Here is a 15,765-nt window from a genome sequence, read left to right on the forward strand (position 1 = left end):
GAAAGTATTCAATTTTAGAGAGAGAGAGAGTATCTGCGCGATCCAACACACATAAGGAAAATGGAGAACTTGCCGGAAACGCTATATGTCGATCCAACCACTGGTGGATCTTCTTCCTCCGCCGGAGTAGAATCTGCAGTTGTCGAGCATACCAGGATAGAGCAGTGCATAGACTTGCTTCACCAGCCTTCGAGGAGAGAAGAAGCCCTTGCTCTTCTAAACAAGGTACGTATGCATATACATGTACTTACATCATTCGATTTGCATATATAATTGTTGTTTATGTATGTTTGTGCGATCGCGATGGTCATGTCTTTAAGTTGTTAGACCTATACAAATTAGAATATACTTAATCTGTTCAAACTTTTTGTCTTTTTGACATGTCTTCATATATCTGGTTATATAGATAGATCGAGTTCTAATTAGTTTTGTTCATAATTCCAATTCAATTTATTTTATAACATAAACGAGTTGTGATCAAAACAGAATTGTGAACCATTGTTTGAGATCTTCCTTAGGGTTTAGTTGTGTGTAAAATATTTGGAACAATAGATCGGAAATTCCATTAATGAAATTGTGGAAATTTTTGTAGCGTTCAACATCAAGATTCACATTAATTTCTGTTGCAAGTATTTTATAGAAATAAATTGAAGTGGAATTATAATTAGTTCTTGTTGCTATTCTTTGTTCTTGAATTAATCTTTTTGTCAATTTAGGAACGAAGAAGTAAAGAGATGGCGGTGCTAATATGGAATTCTAAGAATGTATCCTTCTTCCTACTACAGGTACACATTTTTTCATGGCTGTTTAAGATATGTTTTGAATTGGATGCTATAGATTTGTAAGTTAAACTAATAGGCATCAATATGAATAATTTTCTTGGTAAGTGATTTAACTTACTACTATAAATAGCATCCACATTTCGTTTATCAACTTTTATTTATTTATTTATTTATTTTTGTCTTCATACACTCCAATTAATAAAAAGATTACATCTCGAATGATAAAGTTTCATTATTTAAATGACAACTAGGATTATTAATTCATTCAAATCTCTCATTGAACACACCCTTATGAATATTTTGATTAATACTATCAAAAATCACGATATTTCAAAACGAATAAATATGTGAAATTCTAATTTAACATCAGAAATAGCTAACAAGATAACATGCTTGAGAATTTAATGAGATCGGGATACATGAGTCAAACCAAATGTTTTCGTAAAACCATTTTTGTTGGTTATGAGAAGTCACTGAAATCATATAAATATTAAAAATATTGCTAACTTATTTTTTTATTCCATCGGAGTAGGTTAAATTATATAAATGCTACCAGGATGCACAAAATTAAATTACTTGTATGCGCATGAAAAGGAAAAATACACCAAAGATTCTAATTAATGAAGTCCTTCCATGCCATATGTTTAATCCAAACATGAGACAACTGTTTGGGTGTCAAACCAACAAATAAAGAAATATAATAATAACAATTAAATACAAATCACTATTACTAGTAATTACCCATGGGTCCGTCGGTATTGCGTCGTTAATTTGGTCAAAGAGGTCCAACAAATGTCCGTCGCTGTCCGTCGGAAATCCGTCGGTATTCCATCACAAATAATTACCCACGGGGCTTTTTACGACATACCGAATTCCGTCGAAAATCGTGTTTAGCGACATATTTCCGACGGATATGGCCGTCGGAAATTGCCCAGTTTTCTAGTAGTGACTGTATACTATGAGATAATATAGAGCAAACATAGTTGGTCCACAAAGATACGAGACTTAATGTTTGATCATGTATTTACACAATATACAACCAATTGGTAAAGTAGGGAGATTTTATTGACATCAAATTAAACTTCATAAATAAGCAAATTATGGATTAAAATTAAAAAATTTAAAATATATTTGTGATTCCTAATCCTATTCAAGTACTATGTTGTAAGATGTAATGTGACTTTAATTTATGTTCAATCTAATTTGGTAATTATGATATTAATAAACTCTAATATCTCCAAATTGACAAAAGTATTTTACTCAAAACATGATCTTTAAGTAAAATTTCATTTAGTTGATAAAATCCATACAAGCTCTTAGATTAGATCACTAATCTTTGATTACACTAATTTTGATTCCAGTGAAACCAATTAAGTGTTTGTTACCAATTACAAATCATAAAATATATACGAATTTCATAATTTGACTAACAACCATGATATGAACCCTAGTTTCATTGATCAAGTGAAAAGAATACAAATCAAGTACATAATGAAGACCAAATCAAATATTAGTAGATAATAAACATGAAATCAAGTTCACATCACAATCTTAACAATAAATACATAGGAATCTAGAACCGGAAATTTTAAGAAAAGTTAGACACACATGACTAACTTAGAACACAAATTCAACAAGTTCTGATCTTCAAACAAGCTTACAAAATCAAAATCAAAGTGTTTCCAAAGTGCTAAGTGATGAAAAATTCTCCTAAAATTGCCCTCTTGAAGTCTATGATCGAAGTAGTTCCAAAATGTGCCAAAAAGACAAGATAAATCAGAAGTTACAAACATGAAAAACTGTCAGACTGCAATACACGACCCACGTAATGCAAAGGGTAACATTACAAGACCATGTAATGATGAAATGGCCTAATAAATCTCCAAAACACGGCTTGTGTAATGCAAAGGCATAAGTTACATGGCACGCGTAATCTCCTGAAAAATGTGTTTTTTCCAATTTTCCAATTTCTTCAATCTGGCTCCGAAGATCTTAAAACTTCACCGACAGCTTCCCTTGAACATCCTAAGCATGCTCAAATCTTCGAATCACCCTGAAACATCCACAAAAATTCTAAAAAGTAGATAGATCCTCAATAATGTCCGAAAACGCAAAATAAATGTAAAATTACACTAAAATGCAATGCAATGCTATAAATAAACATGATATAAACATGTGAAAAGGTGAAATTTATGCATGTAACAGCAACACCTTGCTTTCTCCAAGTAGTTATAATTAACTACTTATAGGTGGGTTGTTCTTCCTTCAAAAGATTTTAAGTTTCGAGCTCTCTAAATAAGCCAGCAAGCAATGATCAGAATTGTGGATATAAGTTTCTTATCATATGATGAGTTTTTTTAATCAAGTATGGGGTAGTTTTAGGGGATCTTTGACTGATATAAACTTGAGATCATCAACTAAACTGCACTAGATCTCGATTAGATCCTATAGAGACCTTGAAAATAGGCAAGAAATGAGAAGATGGTCAATACACTTCTTCGAGGATGCATATAAATAGCATATATTTTGGTTGGCATTGACTCTCGTATGTTGGTGACCTTGTATAGTCGGAATCTTGTCTAATGAAGCTGGCCAAGCAAAAAACGCTTTAACTATAGCCGAGTTATCCTAAGTTCCCAACATAAGTCTTTTTCCTCCACTAACTAGAAGCATTCGTTTTCAATTGACCTTCGCAATGATTTTACTCTGAAGACTCTAAAAGCATTTTCTTAGCAAAACCAATTATCTAGTTAATCGTTATAGCATACCTGATTTACTACTCCTAGCAAATGCCTCAATTGATCTGAATCCATACCATTTCTAATATGTCACTTATATGACCATTTTCATCAAAATGTATCACATATGGTTGATCTTTTGTTGTAGAATGTTGCAAGATTCTAGTTTGTATAGAACTGGGAACCAAGAGCCCAGTGGGTCAATACCAGCCCAATTATCATGCCAAAAATAGCCTCTTTTCATTTCCATACTTTGATTTTTAGAAGACATACAATATCAATATTAATGGCAGAAAATTCAAAGAGATGTTAGCCATATTATTCCAAGTTCCCGATATATCCTTTTTTTAAAGGAATGCATTTATAGCGTCTTCTCGACCAATGAATGACATTTATCAATTGTGACCAATGATTGTATGATTGATTTTTGAGAATTTAGTTGAGAGAAAGATTAGTCACCATTAAACTCCCCACTCTGACACCGTCCCTGTATTTCAGAGCCATAATCTTACTCTATGTGACCCAGTTGGTATTTGAAGGATTATTATTTCCACTAAAAGCAATTATATATTGATGCTTTCTAGTGAATCAATTACTTTCAAATGCGCTTTGAACAATGAAAAATAATATAAAGGTACACTGCTGTGAGCACAAATTTCTCAAGAATGAGCCTACCACCGAAAGAGAGCATTTAGCTTTCCAATAAAGATTTTGAACCATGAAAGTGATTGTTGATGGGTCTCCCTTAATGATGTTCCATTATCGTTACAGATTTTTGAATGTAATGTCGTCCGATCTGGGAGGATCCGCGAGCACAGTCACTACCATAATCCCAAGCGACGACTTGATTTTAGTGCTAGTGAATGAAATGATTGGCAATTGGCATTCCTCTTGTGAGAGAATTTTGAAAAGATTTTTGGATAGTTTTGGTCTAACGAAAAAGTATTCCGAGAATTTTTCACTAAAAATTTTTCACACTTCTTCTTTGGTTAAGCAGAGATCTATTGCCCAAATATCATTTATCAAGATATTGTTTATTCTATTTATGATTTTGTTTTTGTTTTTGTTTGCTACAAGTCTAAAGTTGTAGGGTTTTAAATTCAAGAAGTTTTTATTTCCAAGCACTTTGATTATTGATTTTTCTTACATGCGGACATATGCACTTCGCTCCAATTTCAAGATGATTTATAGCATTTTTCATACTAGTTTTTCTTTATATTATTCTCTTTTTATACTTTCATCGCGGTTCTTCTAGCCTTTTTTATTGCTTTCAAATGACCAACACATAACTTATCCGTCAAGATGGAAATGGACACATCTATGCCACCCTTAAAAAACCATCTTATTACTCCCTTTTGATAATCGGTTGTGGTAGAATTTGAACGATGGAGTGCCAAAGTTAATCAATATGGTGGATAGGAGCAGTGTTATAAAACTCGGTCAGCTTAGGCAAGTACTCGGCCGAGTACACAGACTCGGCGTCTTATTGAGGCGAGTTAAGACAACCGTCCAAATAGCTCGGAAATCGGTCAACTTCGGTCACAATTGGTCCAACTCAGGCAAACTCGGTCAAATGGTCAAAACTGACTTAAAAAGTGAAAAAAAAAAAAGATATATATATATATATATATATATATATATATATATATATATATATATATGTGTGTGTGTGTGTGTGTGTGTGTTATATACTATATCAACATACTAATCCTAAAACTAAAGTAAGGTACCACATAAATGTATTGTATATGTTTTCATCTCTCTAATTCTGAAATTCAAGATTTTCATTATTAAATTGTTTACATTTTTGAACTAGTTTAACATTCAAATATATATATATATATATATATATATATATATATATATATATATATATATATTTTGATATTTCACATACTTTGTTATGAATTTTAATAACCTTATGATTTTTCATATATATATAATTTCCCTAAAATTTAAGTATTTATAAAATACCATATTCAAGTACTATCCGTCTAGGCTGAGTACTTGCTACTCTCCAGTCGACCAAATGAGTATCGAATAGCTAGTTCTACAACACTGGATAGGCGTAGATGGAAGTGATCGAAATATTCATGGGGTAGAGCATGTAGAGAAACATTAGGAAAAAGGTTTATCAATTGGTTCAATTTGTCTTGCTTAGTTTGATCCTATCCTCGTTCATCTTGGTGTATCTTTTACCACCTATAAGGTATTCTTTAAGAGTTTCACCATTGATGAAGGAGTTAAAGCCATTGATACTAGGATTTTAGAAATTACAATTTAGTCTGTCACTCAGATCCTAGCATGTAAGAAATTGAAAGAGATTTTAAGGTTGAGAAACTCCGACCAAAGGGATTGTTTGTCTTGAATGCCTTGGGGAGCGTACACATTTACTAGAAGGGCATTTCTTTTTACACAACACTCTGTGACACCCCTAGCACACACCAATCTAGTTTTTAAAATAATTAAATCGAAAATTGTGTACATTGGGTTCTGTTTTTTCAGCTCTACTTTACCCCTTGAGAAAGTAAAAAAAATCTCCACTTGTCTTTTTTTTGTTGTTGTTTGTAAACTTCGACTTTTTTTTTTTTTTTTTTTTTTTTTTGTCTGTTTGATTTCTTAAGATAGACATGTAGTGTTTTTTTTTCTTTTATATATATATATATATATATATATATATATATATATATATATATATATATAAACCATGTTTACTATAATTTATTTATTAAAATGTTTAAAATATAATATATTATAAAAGATAAATTAGATATTTATGTTATCTTTTAAAAATATTTCAATTTAATATATTATATTATACTTTATAATATATTGTAATTATACATATACATACTTTTTTGAATCTATACATATACATACTCTTTTGACGTAATACTTTTTATCAACCGGCATAGAAAAAAAATTGTGGCTTTATACTTCTTTTATAGATAGTAACATATTTTTTTTATACAATTAATGATATTAGGTTTACAGAAATGAAATAAAAAGTCTAAAAAGACGAATGCAGCTTACGTTTAACAAAAAATAAAATCAGTCAAAAAAAATTATGTTATAAAAAAGATGGGTTTACGGAAATAGAAAAAATAAAAGGCATTAAGTTTGTGGGTTTACGGCAAGGATAAAAAAATTAATGAGGATTTATCTGGAATTTTATTTTTTCAAATATTTTTGATATTGTTATATTATAAAAATAACATTTTTTTATGTTAATAAAAAATTTGGTGACTGACTTGTTTTTAATCCCACTTTCCTCCAAACTTCGAGATAATCAATTCATTTATATATTTATTTATTTATTTTGTTTATTGTTAGCATTTTCTAATGATTAAAAATTATATTATTTTTTAATATAAACTCAATAGAACTATTTCTGTTTACTAAAAAGGTATAAAACGTTCGTATACAATTAACGATTTGTGTCTATCAAAATTAAAGACACAAATGAAAAATATAAATTTTATCAACCAAAATGTTATCCGAAAAAGCATGGATTATGAATGGTTTTTAAAAAAATTATGCCACTTTTTCTTAAGGTTTGTTTTTTTCTTTTAAAAAATCACAACTATTTTTTCAATGGATTTATTTGGAATTTGGAATTTTTATAATATTATTTATTATATTATAAAAAAAAATTATTGTTGTTTTTTTATTTTAATAAAAAATAAATTTAAAGTTATTAATATTAAAAAGGTTAGTAATAAAAATGTAATTATTATATAATAAAAGTTTTATTGATTATGATATAAGAAAGTAATGATAAAAAAATTAGTCAAAATAATAATTATATGCTAATGATATGGTAATCTATAAATATTATTAAAAGAGAAACTTTATGACATCATCTTAAATAATCTGAACCCTTGATTGTATTTCAATCTTATTTTTTCCACCCTTAAATCAAATTGCTGACATCATCTTTCTCATATGGAATGTATTTAATTCCAATAAATGCTTTCCAATCGTCAAACAATAACTTATATTCGTTGAAATGGAATATATTTAATTCCAATAAAAGCTTTCCATATTTTAAATCTTGAATTTCCGGTTATAAACATTTTAATATAGTCAGTTTTAAAAGCATATTACTAACAAACAATTTCAATCAAGGCATTAATATCAACCATTAATATAAATCCGTTTATATTAGTAAACCATTAATATAAAATCTATTTTTATTAGGAAATCATTAATACCAAAAAATCATATTCAAATTATCACATACATATACGATTCATCCTGGAATCCGCGGCTCACACTTATTTTCAATCGTTTCTTTTCTTCAAACCGTCTCCTATAACATCATTCTTATTGCTTATAACTTCCATCATCATTCTCTGCTTCAAACATTCGCTCTTGTGCACTAGAAGGTTGGTACCTTCTTTTGCTTTTTATATATTTTTTCGATTATTTTTTGTTCCTATATCAAATATATGTATTCATATATTTCGATTTTCTTTGTCACAAATTACATTAATCAGTTAACTACTTTTCTGAAACTTTTCAAATAAACAGGAAAAGATATTACATACATTTAACAAAACAGAATTTAACTATCTTGGGAACTGACATTAATTACGAAAATGTTACTTTTATATATTAGAGATGATTATGTTTTTTTTTAATTTTTATGTCATAAGAATCCGGTTAATTTTGGCATGATTTTAAAATATCATTGAAATTATTATGTTTTTGTATATCATACCAACCTACTTTTTTATCTTTATATAGTAACAATAAAATTTATAAATTTACACAACAAATATACATATTTCGAATTTTGTAATATTATTATACCTTATAAAATACAACTCCCTCCAAAATAATTTTCGCCAGTAATTTCATCCATAATTTCACCATATTTAAATATGTATTTTCTTTATATAAAATTTTTTAATGATCCTGATTTTTTTCCTCCAAAAACATATCAAGCATATACGTCTTAGGAAATGCTGCCCATTATAATTATTACTTTCCAAAAGTATATACGTTTAATGAGGAATTTGATTTAATGAAGGAGGTAAATGTTAATTAAAACAAGATATATATTCCATAATTATTACACGGGTTTATTAAAAAAAAATTAATATCAAGGTGTAAACATTAAACATTTTTAAAGTGAAATTTCAGAATACATACAAACGATGATGTTGTACAATGAAATATAAAATTTAATAGACTGGAAAAAAAAAACTATTAAGACAGTCAATCTTGAATAAATAACATAGTTATGAAAAATTATAAAGTAAGATAAAAATTATAAGATATTAGGAGATTTGTAAAAAGTACAATTAGTAAAAGCGTTACGGTTATTAGAAAAAAATAAGACCGTTAAGATTAGTAAAAATACAATATATAAACTAAATTATTATGTTTTTGTATATCATACCAACCTATATGACTTTATTTGAATAAATGAAATAGTTGTCAATATTTAATGCAGTGAAAAAAACGGTGTATTGGTTGTCAATATATGTTTAAATTAGGTAACATTATTATGGAAGGAACGTCTAATTAAAATGCTTATAATTATATAACAATATCATAAAGGTGTAGGATGATTGTGTAGATTGATGTATACAAAGTGTGCAAGTGATGTCCAGCCTAGCTGGGTTGATGCACCGGGTTTTATACCCATGTGGGGCGTGAGGTCGAGAGTTCTATTCCCTTAAACTACCTCTTGTGGTGCCACATGTGGGGAATTTTTCCCTGGAAATCCTTATGGGGGCTGGGTTTGCCCTGTGAAGGAGCTCGAACCCGGGGTGCTCGTTAAAATATTGCGAGTAGGCTCTACTTAATTCGTTTGCCGTTTCCAAAAAAAGATGTATACAAAGAGTACTAAAGATTTCCAAAAAGTTATGTGATTTAATTACTTGCTTAGCTGTGAAGAGACACCCCAAACGCAAAAAAGCCATCCCAATCGACCACTAGCATCAACACAATAAAATTCAGATGTGGAGTACAATGACCTAAATTCTTGAAGAGCATCTAAATTGAGCTTCCTATATAGAAAAGAAGTCAAATTTAGGTTCCCTCTTCAATCTTATGATCCATTCTGATTTGTAGGAACCAATCACTCCCCTGATATTGATAGTTAACAAATTAATGGGATAAGATCGACTTCTCTATCACCGAAAAGTACTAGGTTGGCAACATGATCTTCAAAATTCCCAATCTTGATGTCTAAGGATTACCCTACTCAAATGGTGTCAATAATATCTTGTCGTTTTAAGGTCAAAACTAGGAACACAATATGTAATACTGATTCAGATGTATAGCACCATTGATATTGTCTACGAATCCTCCCTCCATGAGATGTAGAGGAATACCAAATATCTTCATACATGTTATCCATTGAAAACTGTGTGGCAATCCATCCCAAACCTCTAATTCACTTAACCAAATCTTCCAAGTTTTCTCACATTCTTCCAGGAATTTTCTTGCATTCGGTTGAATTTGAAACTTGTTATGATCATAATAACAATTCAAGTACAGGGAAGGAAGAAGGAACAAACAGGGGACAAAATAATATTTTGGAAAGTTGCTTGGGCTCCAAGCTTTTATTAAGAAGCAAGAATCGAAACTTAACAAAAATTACTTCTAAATAACCTCTTATTTATACTAAACGGAATCAAACCCATATTCTAACTCAAAGGCTTAATATAAGGAAAGTTTCCCAAATTGCGTTTGGTACAAAATTCATCCCAGATTCTTAATTATCCAACACATTCATCAAGCACTTGAAGTTGAGCATGATCTTCAACCCCCTCTGCAACGAATGTGAATTTTCTCAAGTCCTTCAGCTTTTAAACCTTTGTGGATATTTTGTAGTTTATACATGTTAATTACGAACCTCCCCAACTAGCTAGGGAGCGCTTCATCCAGTCTTTAAGGCATGTGGCGTTAGTGGATGAGACTCTTATTGATAGTATGTTGCTTCTAGGGAACGAACCAACAAAAACATCTCTAAATGTTATTGAAGTAGTGACATGAGAGTTTAATTGGGTTCTGGTTGTTTTGTTTGCATTTGAACTTGTGTGCTTTCTTCACTTGGTTGTTTAATTCTCTCTCTATTGGTGACTACTGAATCATGCTACATTTGTAGGGATTTATGCTCCCCCCATTTTGACATCGTTTAACATGATCTCAAGGGAATCGATGCTGTAGACTTTAATAAATCCAACAAAGGCAATGATATTACTGTATACATCATTTTTATTGGCTACGTAAGCGTCCACTAAATGCCCAAGGTCTTGGAATGCTTTCCAGATGTATGGGTTGGCAACATTGGTATAAGATTTGCAATAAAAAAAAGGTTGTGGGTATATCGATGGTTTGTTGATGAGGGTTCTGCCTCCAGTTGTTGTTGTCGAGTCGTTTTCTTGTGTTCAGTGAGGACCTTTCATATCCCCGTCTCCATCTCTATGTTACTCAAACCAGTAGTTACTATTGCTAACTTATCTTCCTCTTCTTCTTTTTCCCTCTTAAGAAATTAGTTTTAATTATGTAATATATTTTTATTTTTATAAATTTCAATCCCATGTACATAACTTCCATTTTGACTATAACTTTCATTATTTTTTCCATAAAATTATTTTAGATATTTGATTAATCTAGCTAGCCATATAAGTTTTAAATTAACGTACTTTCTTTTCGAATACGAGAAATTGAGTAAAAAATATTTTAAATTTAATGTACTATACCAAATTACCAACATAAAATATATTGCTATGTATAAAATAACTAAACCATATAAAAATGGTAGTATACCGAGTGGGCATTTTCTTTGTTCATGGAAGTTACTTTCAGTTCAATTTTTCACTTTAGGTACGTAGTCGGGTTTTTTTTTCTTTGCCTTTATATAATAAACCAGTTTTTTTATTGTTTATTGTTTACATATAAAAGCTGGTGAATGATAAAGAAAACTAAAATACTCATGTGTTGCAGGAATTTTGCAAGGCGTACAAGTTGCTGTCCCCTCCTGCACTTGGTATGAAAGAAGCAACGACAGTTTGCAATGCAGTGGCCTTACTTCAGTCGATGGCATCTCATCCAGACACAAAGATGGGTATTGTGAGAGGTACTAAATAACCATAGCTTCTGCTAGCCACCATTGTTGAATTTGTTATTATTAATATAATGGATTCATTTGATTCTTACATTTTGGCAGCTAAAATGCCTGTTTTCATCTACCCTTTTATGAACACTACTGAACAACGACTCAAACATTTCGACTACTTACGTCTCACCAGTTTAGGTGTCATCGGTGCCCTTGTGAAGGTACAAACACAAAACATCAATCTTGTACCTTTCATAATACCGCATTCAAATCTTTTATTTTACTTTTACGCAGGTGGAGGATACCAACAGCCCAGAAATCATTCACTTTCTTCTTGAAACAGAAGTGATTCCATTGTGCCTTCGCTGCATAGAAGTGGGAGGTGAACTGGCAAAAACGGTATGTTAATCATAATCTTGACTACTCCATAGATTTCCTTTACAGGTTGTTGACCATCCATCTATTGCTTTCAATATGCAGGTTGCAGCTTTTGTGGTTAGTAAGATTCTATTGTACGAAGAGGGGCAACAATATTGTGGCACATTCCCAGAAAGGTTTTATGCGGTTGCACAAGTCTTGATCAATGTTGTAGACCAGTTTACCATAAAACCACCATTGCAGTTGTTGAAACATGTGTTAAACTGTTTCTTGCGACTATCTGAAGTCTCTAGGTTAGTCGGGTAAATTTTGATCTCTGGAAACTTGTATTGTTTGTATATTAGTACTTTAGTAGTGTGTTTTTTTAAACATCATTAATATCGTGTTCATGCTCTAACTCATGGTGTCAAATGCATAGGGCTTGTGATGCTTTGGGCAAATGCTACCCTGCCAAACTGAGAGATCCTGGATATCTCAACTTCGCTTGTGTAAGACGTTATATGCATGCATGCAGCATGCCAAACACACTAACAAACATACATATGTAGTGTAAAATGATATAATTATTTAATAAGTTAATACTATGAGTTTAACTTGTCATTTTTTGATTAGATATTGTAACACTAAAATATAACTTAGGAGTTAGGATTACTTATTTGATATATATGAGTTGAAACTGATTTATGCTTTATTATTTATAGGAAGATCCATATGTTCGAAGACTAGCTGACCAAGTGCTCCACAACGTGGCTGGCCATATATAGGACGCCCAATCGGTTCATGCAACATCTCCTACTATGATCTTTTTTGAAGTATAAAGAATCCTATTTTATTGACAAAGCGATCTCATGGAGCTTTAACCATTAATTTTGGTTAGAGAGTATTGGAGTTTAACTTTCAATGTTTATCGTAATCCTTTAACTTTTAAGTGTTGAAATTCAAAAACTATATTATGGATGGTTGTTTACATGCCTCACATGGTTTGTATGTGACTGTATGGGCGGAGACCTTGCATTACATACCAAGAAATATACAAAAAATTTCATAAAACTCTAAAAGCTTAATTTTTCCTACAATTCATTAAAATCTATAAATTTTAAGGTAACACTACAAAAAAACTGTCACTTTACTTTTCATCCACTACAAAAAAAATATGGACATGTGTGACATCACTAGAGGCAACAGATGACATCACTATTGATGTTGTCATAAAAGTCATACGACTGGAGGGAGTGGTGCCACACAGAAACCACACTCTCATCACTGCCACGTAAGCGTCACGTCAGCTTTTACAACAAAAGTGTGGTTCATTGTCACACCCATGGAGTGATGCCGCACTTTATTTAAATAAAAAAATTAAATAAATAAATTAATTTTCATAAAAAACATAACATTTCATTAATTAAAAATTAAAATCATGTACATTACATTACTTAAAAAAACGTAACATGACATTAAAAAAAATCATAGAAGCTTAGAAAAAAAACTAGAAATCTTAAACCTATAACCTTAAAAAACACACATAAAAGAATAAAAATATTTAAAAAAAAAAACTAGAAATTTTAAACCTACTTAGCATAACGGTTTTTGACATCTACCTTCATCATTATAGAAACTTCAAGATCCTCCCCGATCATGTTCGATGTGTCCATCATTAGTATTCTCATGTCCCTATCTCTTTGTTTCCGAAGCTCTCTTTCGGAAGCAATTTGCAAAATTTTGTCCATTCTATCTTTTATACCTTTCATATCGGCACCAGTTTCTTTCAACTCATCCGAATATGTTTCTTTGCCTTCGCCTTTGATTTTTGCTTGTCCCTTCCCATTGGTCGGGAAGGTGGTGAGACTTGAATGAGTTCATCATTGTTGAGGTCGAAACTAACACGAGTATCGGATGTAGTATGGTCAGATTCAGATGTTCTTGAGCATTTTGACTTTTTACACATAAGTACAACATTCCCAAAATGGGGATTCTAGGTTCATGGTTGACTTTTTACCCAATTCACCAAAACCATTAATGGAATGATTGGTTTGAGATTGGAACCATTGAAATCACCCAAGTGCGGTTAGAGACCAAAAGCCTAACCATTATAAGAAGCTAAATTCAACATTGGGGTTTTCTCCAAGCATTCAACTCGAAATTTAGGAGTAGGAAAGAAGAGATTATACCTCATTAGTCATTGATTCCTCTTGCTTTCTCTTGGATGCAAAATCACCTCTTAAATTAAATCCTAGAGGATGAAGAAGATGAAATCACCATGTAAGCTCCTCCCTTTCTTGCAAAATACATTCTAATGAATGAGAGGAAGGAGAATACATCTTATTTTCAAAAAGTTTATCATTTAGTCCTTCAACTTTGCTCAATTTGCCAATTTCCACCATAAACTCATATTTTCTGACTTAAACTTAATTTTTGACATAATAAGTCCTTCTCCATCCATTATATAACTTTTGTGGTCCCTTATACTAATTGATTGAACCCTTTGGTCAACTTACTTTGCCAATTTGACACTTTTTCCCCTTTAACATTAAAATGTTACTATTTTTACTTCTAACTTTCTAAACTTCATATCAACTAATGATATGACTATTCCTTGATGATTTAACTATATAAATCGTTTTTTAAACTTATTTACTTTATTTATTTAAGAACCATTCTTAAATGTTTAGGATGTTACAATTATCTACCCCTTAAAAGGATTTCATCTTCGGAATTACTTCGTGAGTCAGCTCATTAGGATTTCATCCCATCACTTTTCAACTTCCTTGGTATCCATATCATATTGGTTATTTTGTCACAATTTAAATCAATCCTAATAATTAATAATACATCATTAGGGGTTATTAACCCTCCTGGACACTTTTACCTTTTTGTCCCCTTTTGATATTTTTAACAAAATACTTTATCAATGATATCAAATATTATAAGACATACATTCGCATCATGTTCTAAAAAGTTTTAAGGCATGTAAGAAGCCTTATCATGTACCCCCAACCTATAAGTCACCATTTGACCATTTCCTTGCTTAGACATTATATATTGCCAACGTGTACCTTTTCGTGTCCACGCACATCACCAACATTCCATTCTTTACTAATTCCATTAGTAAGTCATTACCATGAACTTAGCTTCAGATATATCTTTTCATCTTGCATTTTTTACTTCCTATAGTACCAATGTCCAAAACTTAACATAGTACTTTCAACTTGGCCTGAACGCCTGCCAAAACAAGATTTGCATGGTCTACATACTATCATCTCATATGGAATACATGCGAAAACACGTTATAGTACACATACCATTTCATTCCTATTTCTATAATCGTAGATAACCCATTGTTAGATTTTGTACTTAAAGTCTAATCACTCTTCATAAACCCTCATTTCTATAATTTCTTTTCTATTGGACTTGATCTCCAAGTTAAAATACTGACACATTACCTTGGAGATATCTAGACAATTCATTCATACTAATGATGTACTTCTTCTATATTTTCTCATAAGATAACTCAACCCTGTATATTGCTCTAAATCTTATACTTTTGTAACAACAAGTACCATGCCATCCAGGTTCATGTCTGCTTCCCAACCTTATCCATATCCCTTTTTATTCACTTTAAGTGAGGTGTCAAACCAAAATCTCATTCTTGAGTAAACGCATTTCTTAGGCCTATAATCCTAAGCATACCATGACAAGAATATCTAAAGCATGCGGTGTTGTTTCAACTTAATCTTTCAAAATCTTGTTGATTCTGAATTATCTTGTCACTTGCAACTTGATTATTCCCTGA

At 31.0% G+C, this 15,765-nt stretch overlaps 1 protein-coding gene across 1 annotated transcript; it reads left to right on the plus strand.

The window, feature by feature from the left end:
• The first annotated feature begins 60 nt into the window (after positions 1-60).
• Positions 61-12,281, plus strand: LOC145140030 (cell differentiation protein rcd1-like). Its single transcript, XM_079073651.1, has 6 exons — positions 61-225; positions 717-785; positions 11,486-11,618; positions 11,709-11,818; positions 11,892-11,996; positions 12,078-12,281. The coding sequence occupies exons 1-6, from the start codon at positions 61-63 to the stop codon at positions 12,279-12,281; spliced, it is 786 nt and encodes a 261-aa protein (XP_078929777.1).
• The last annotated feature ends 3,484 nt before the right edge of the window (positions 12,282-15,765 follow it).

This window comes from Lactuca virosa, chromosome 9, assembly GCF_052849685.1.
Source record: "Lactuca virosa cultivar CGN04683 chromosome 9, Lactuca_virosa_CGN04683_v6, whole genome shotgun sequence".
Taxonomy (NCBI): domain Eukaryota; kingdom Viridiplantae; phylum Streptophyta; class Magnoliopsida; order Asterales; family Asteraceae; genus Lactuca; species Lactuca virosa.

Bases quoted from the DNA above. Each gene is read 5' to 3' on its own strand.
- LOC145140030 (XM_079073651.1), top strand. From the start codon at position 61: ATGGAGAACTTGCCGGAAACGCTATATGTCGATCCAACCACTGGTGGA. The intron at 11,819-11,891 runs GTACAAACACAA...ACTTTTACGCAG, and splicing joins TCATCGGTGCCCTTGTGAAG to GTGGAGGATACCAACAGCCC. The intron at 11,997-12,077 runs GTATGTTAATCA...TTCAATATGCAG, and splicing joins GAGGTGAACTGGCAAAAACG to GTTGCAGCTTTTGTGGTTAG.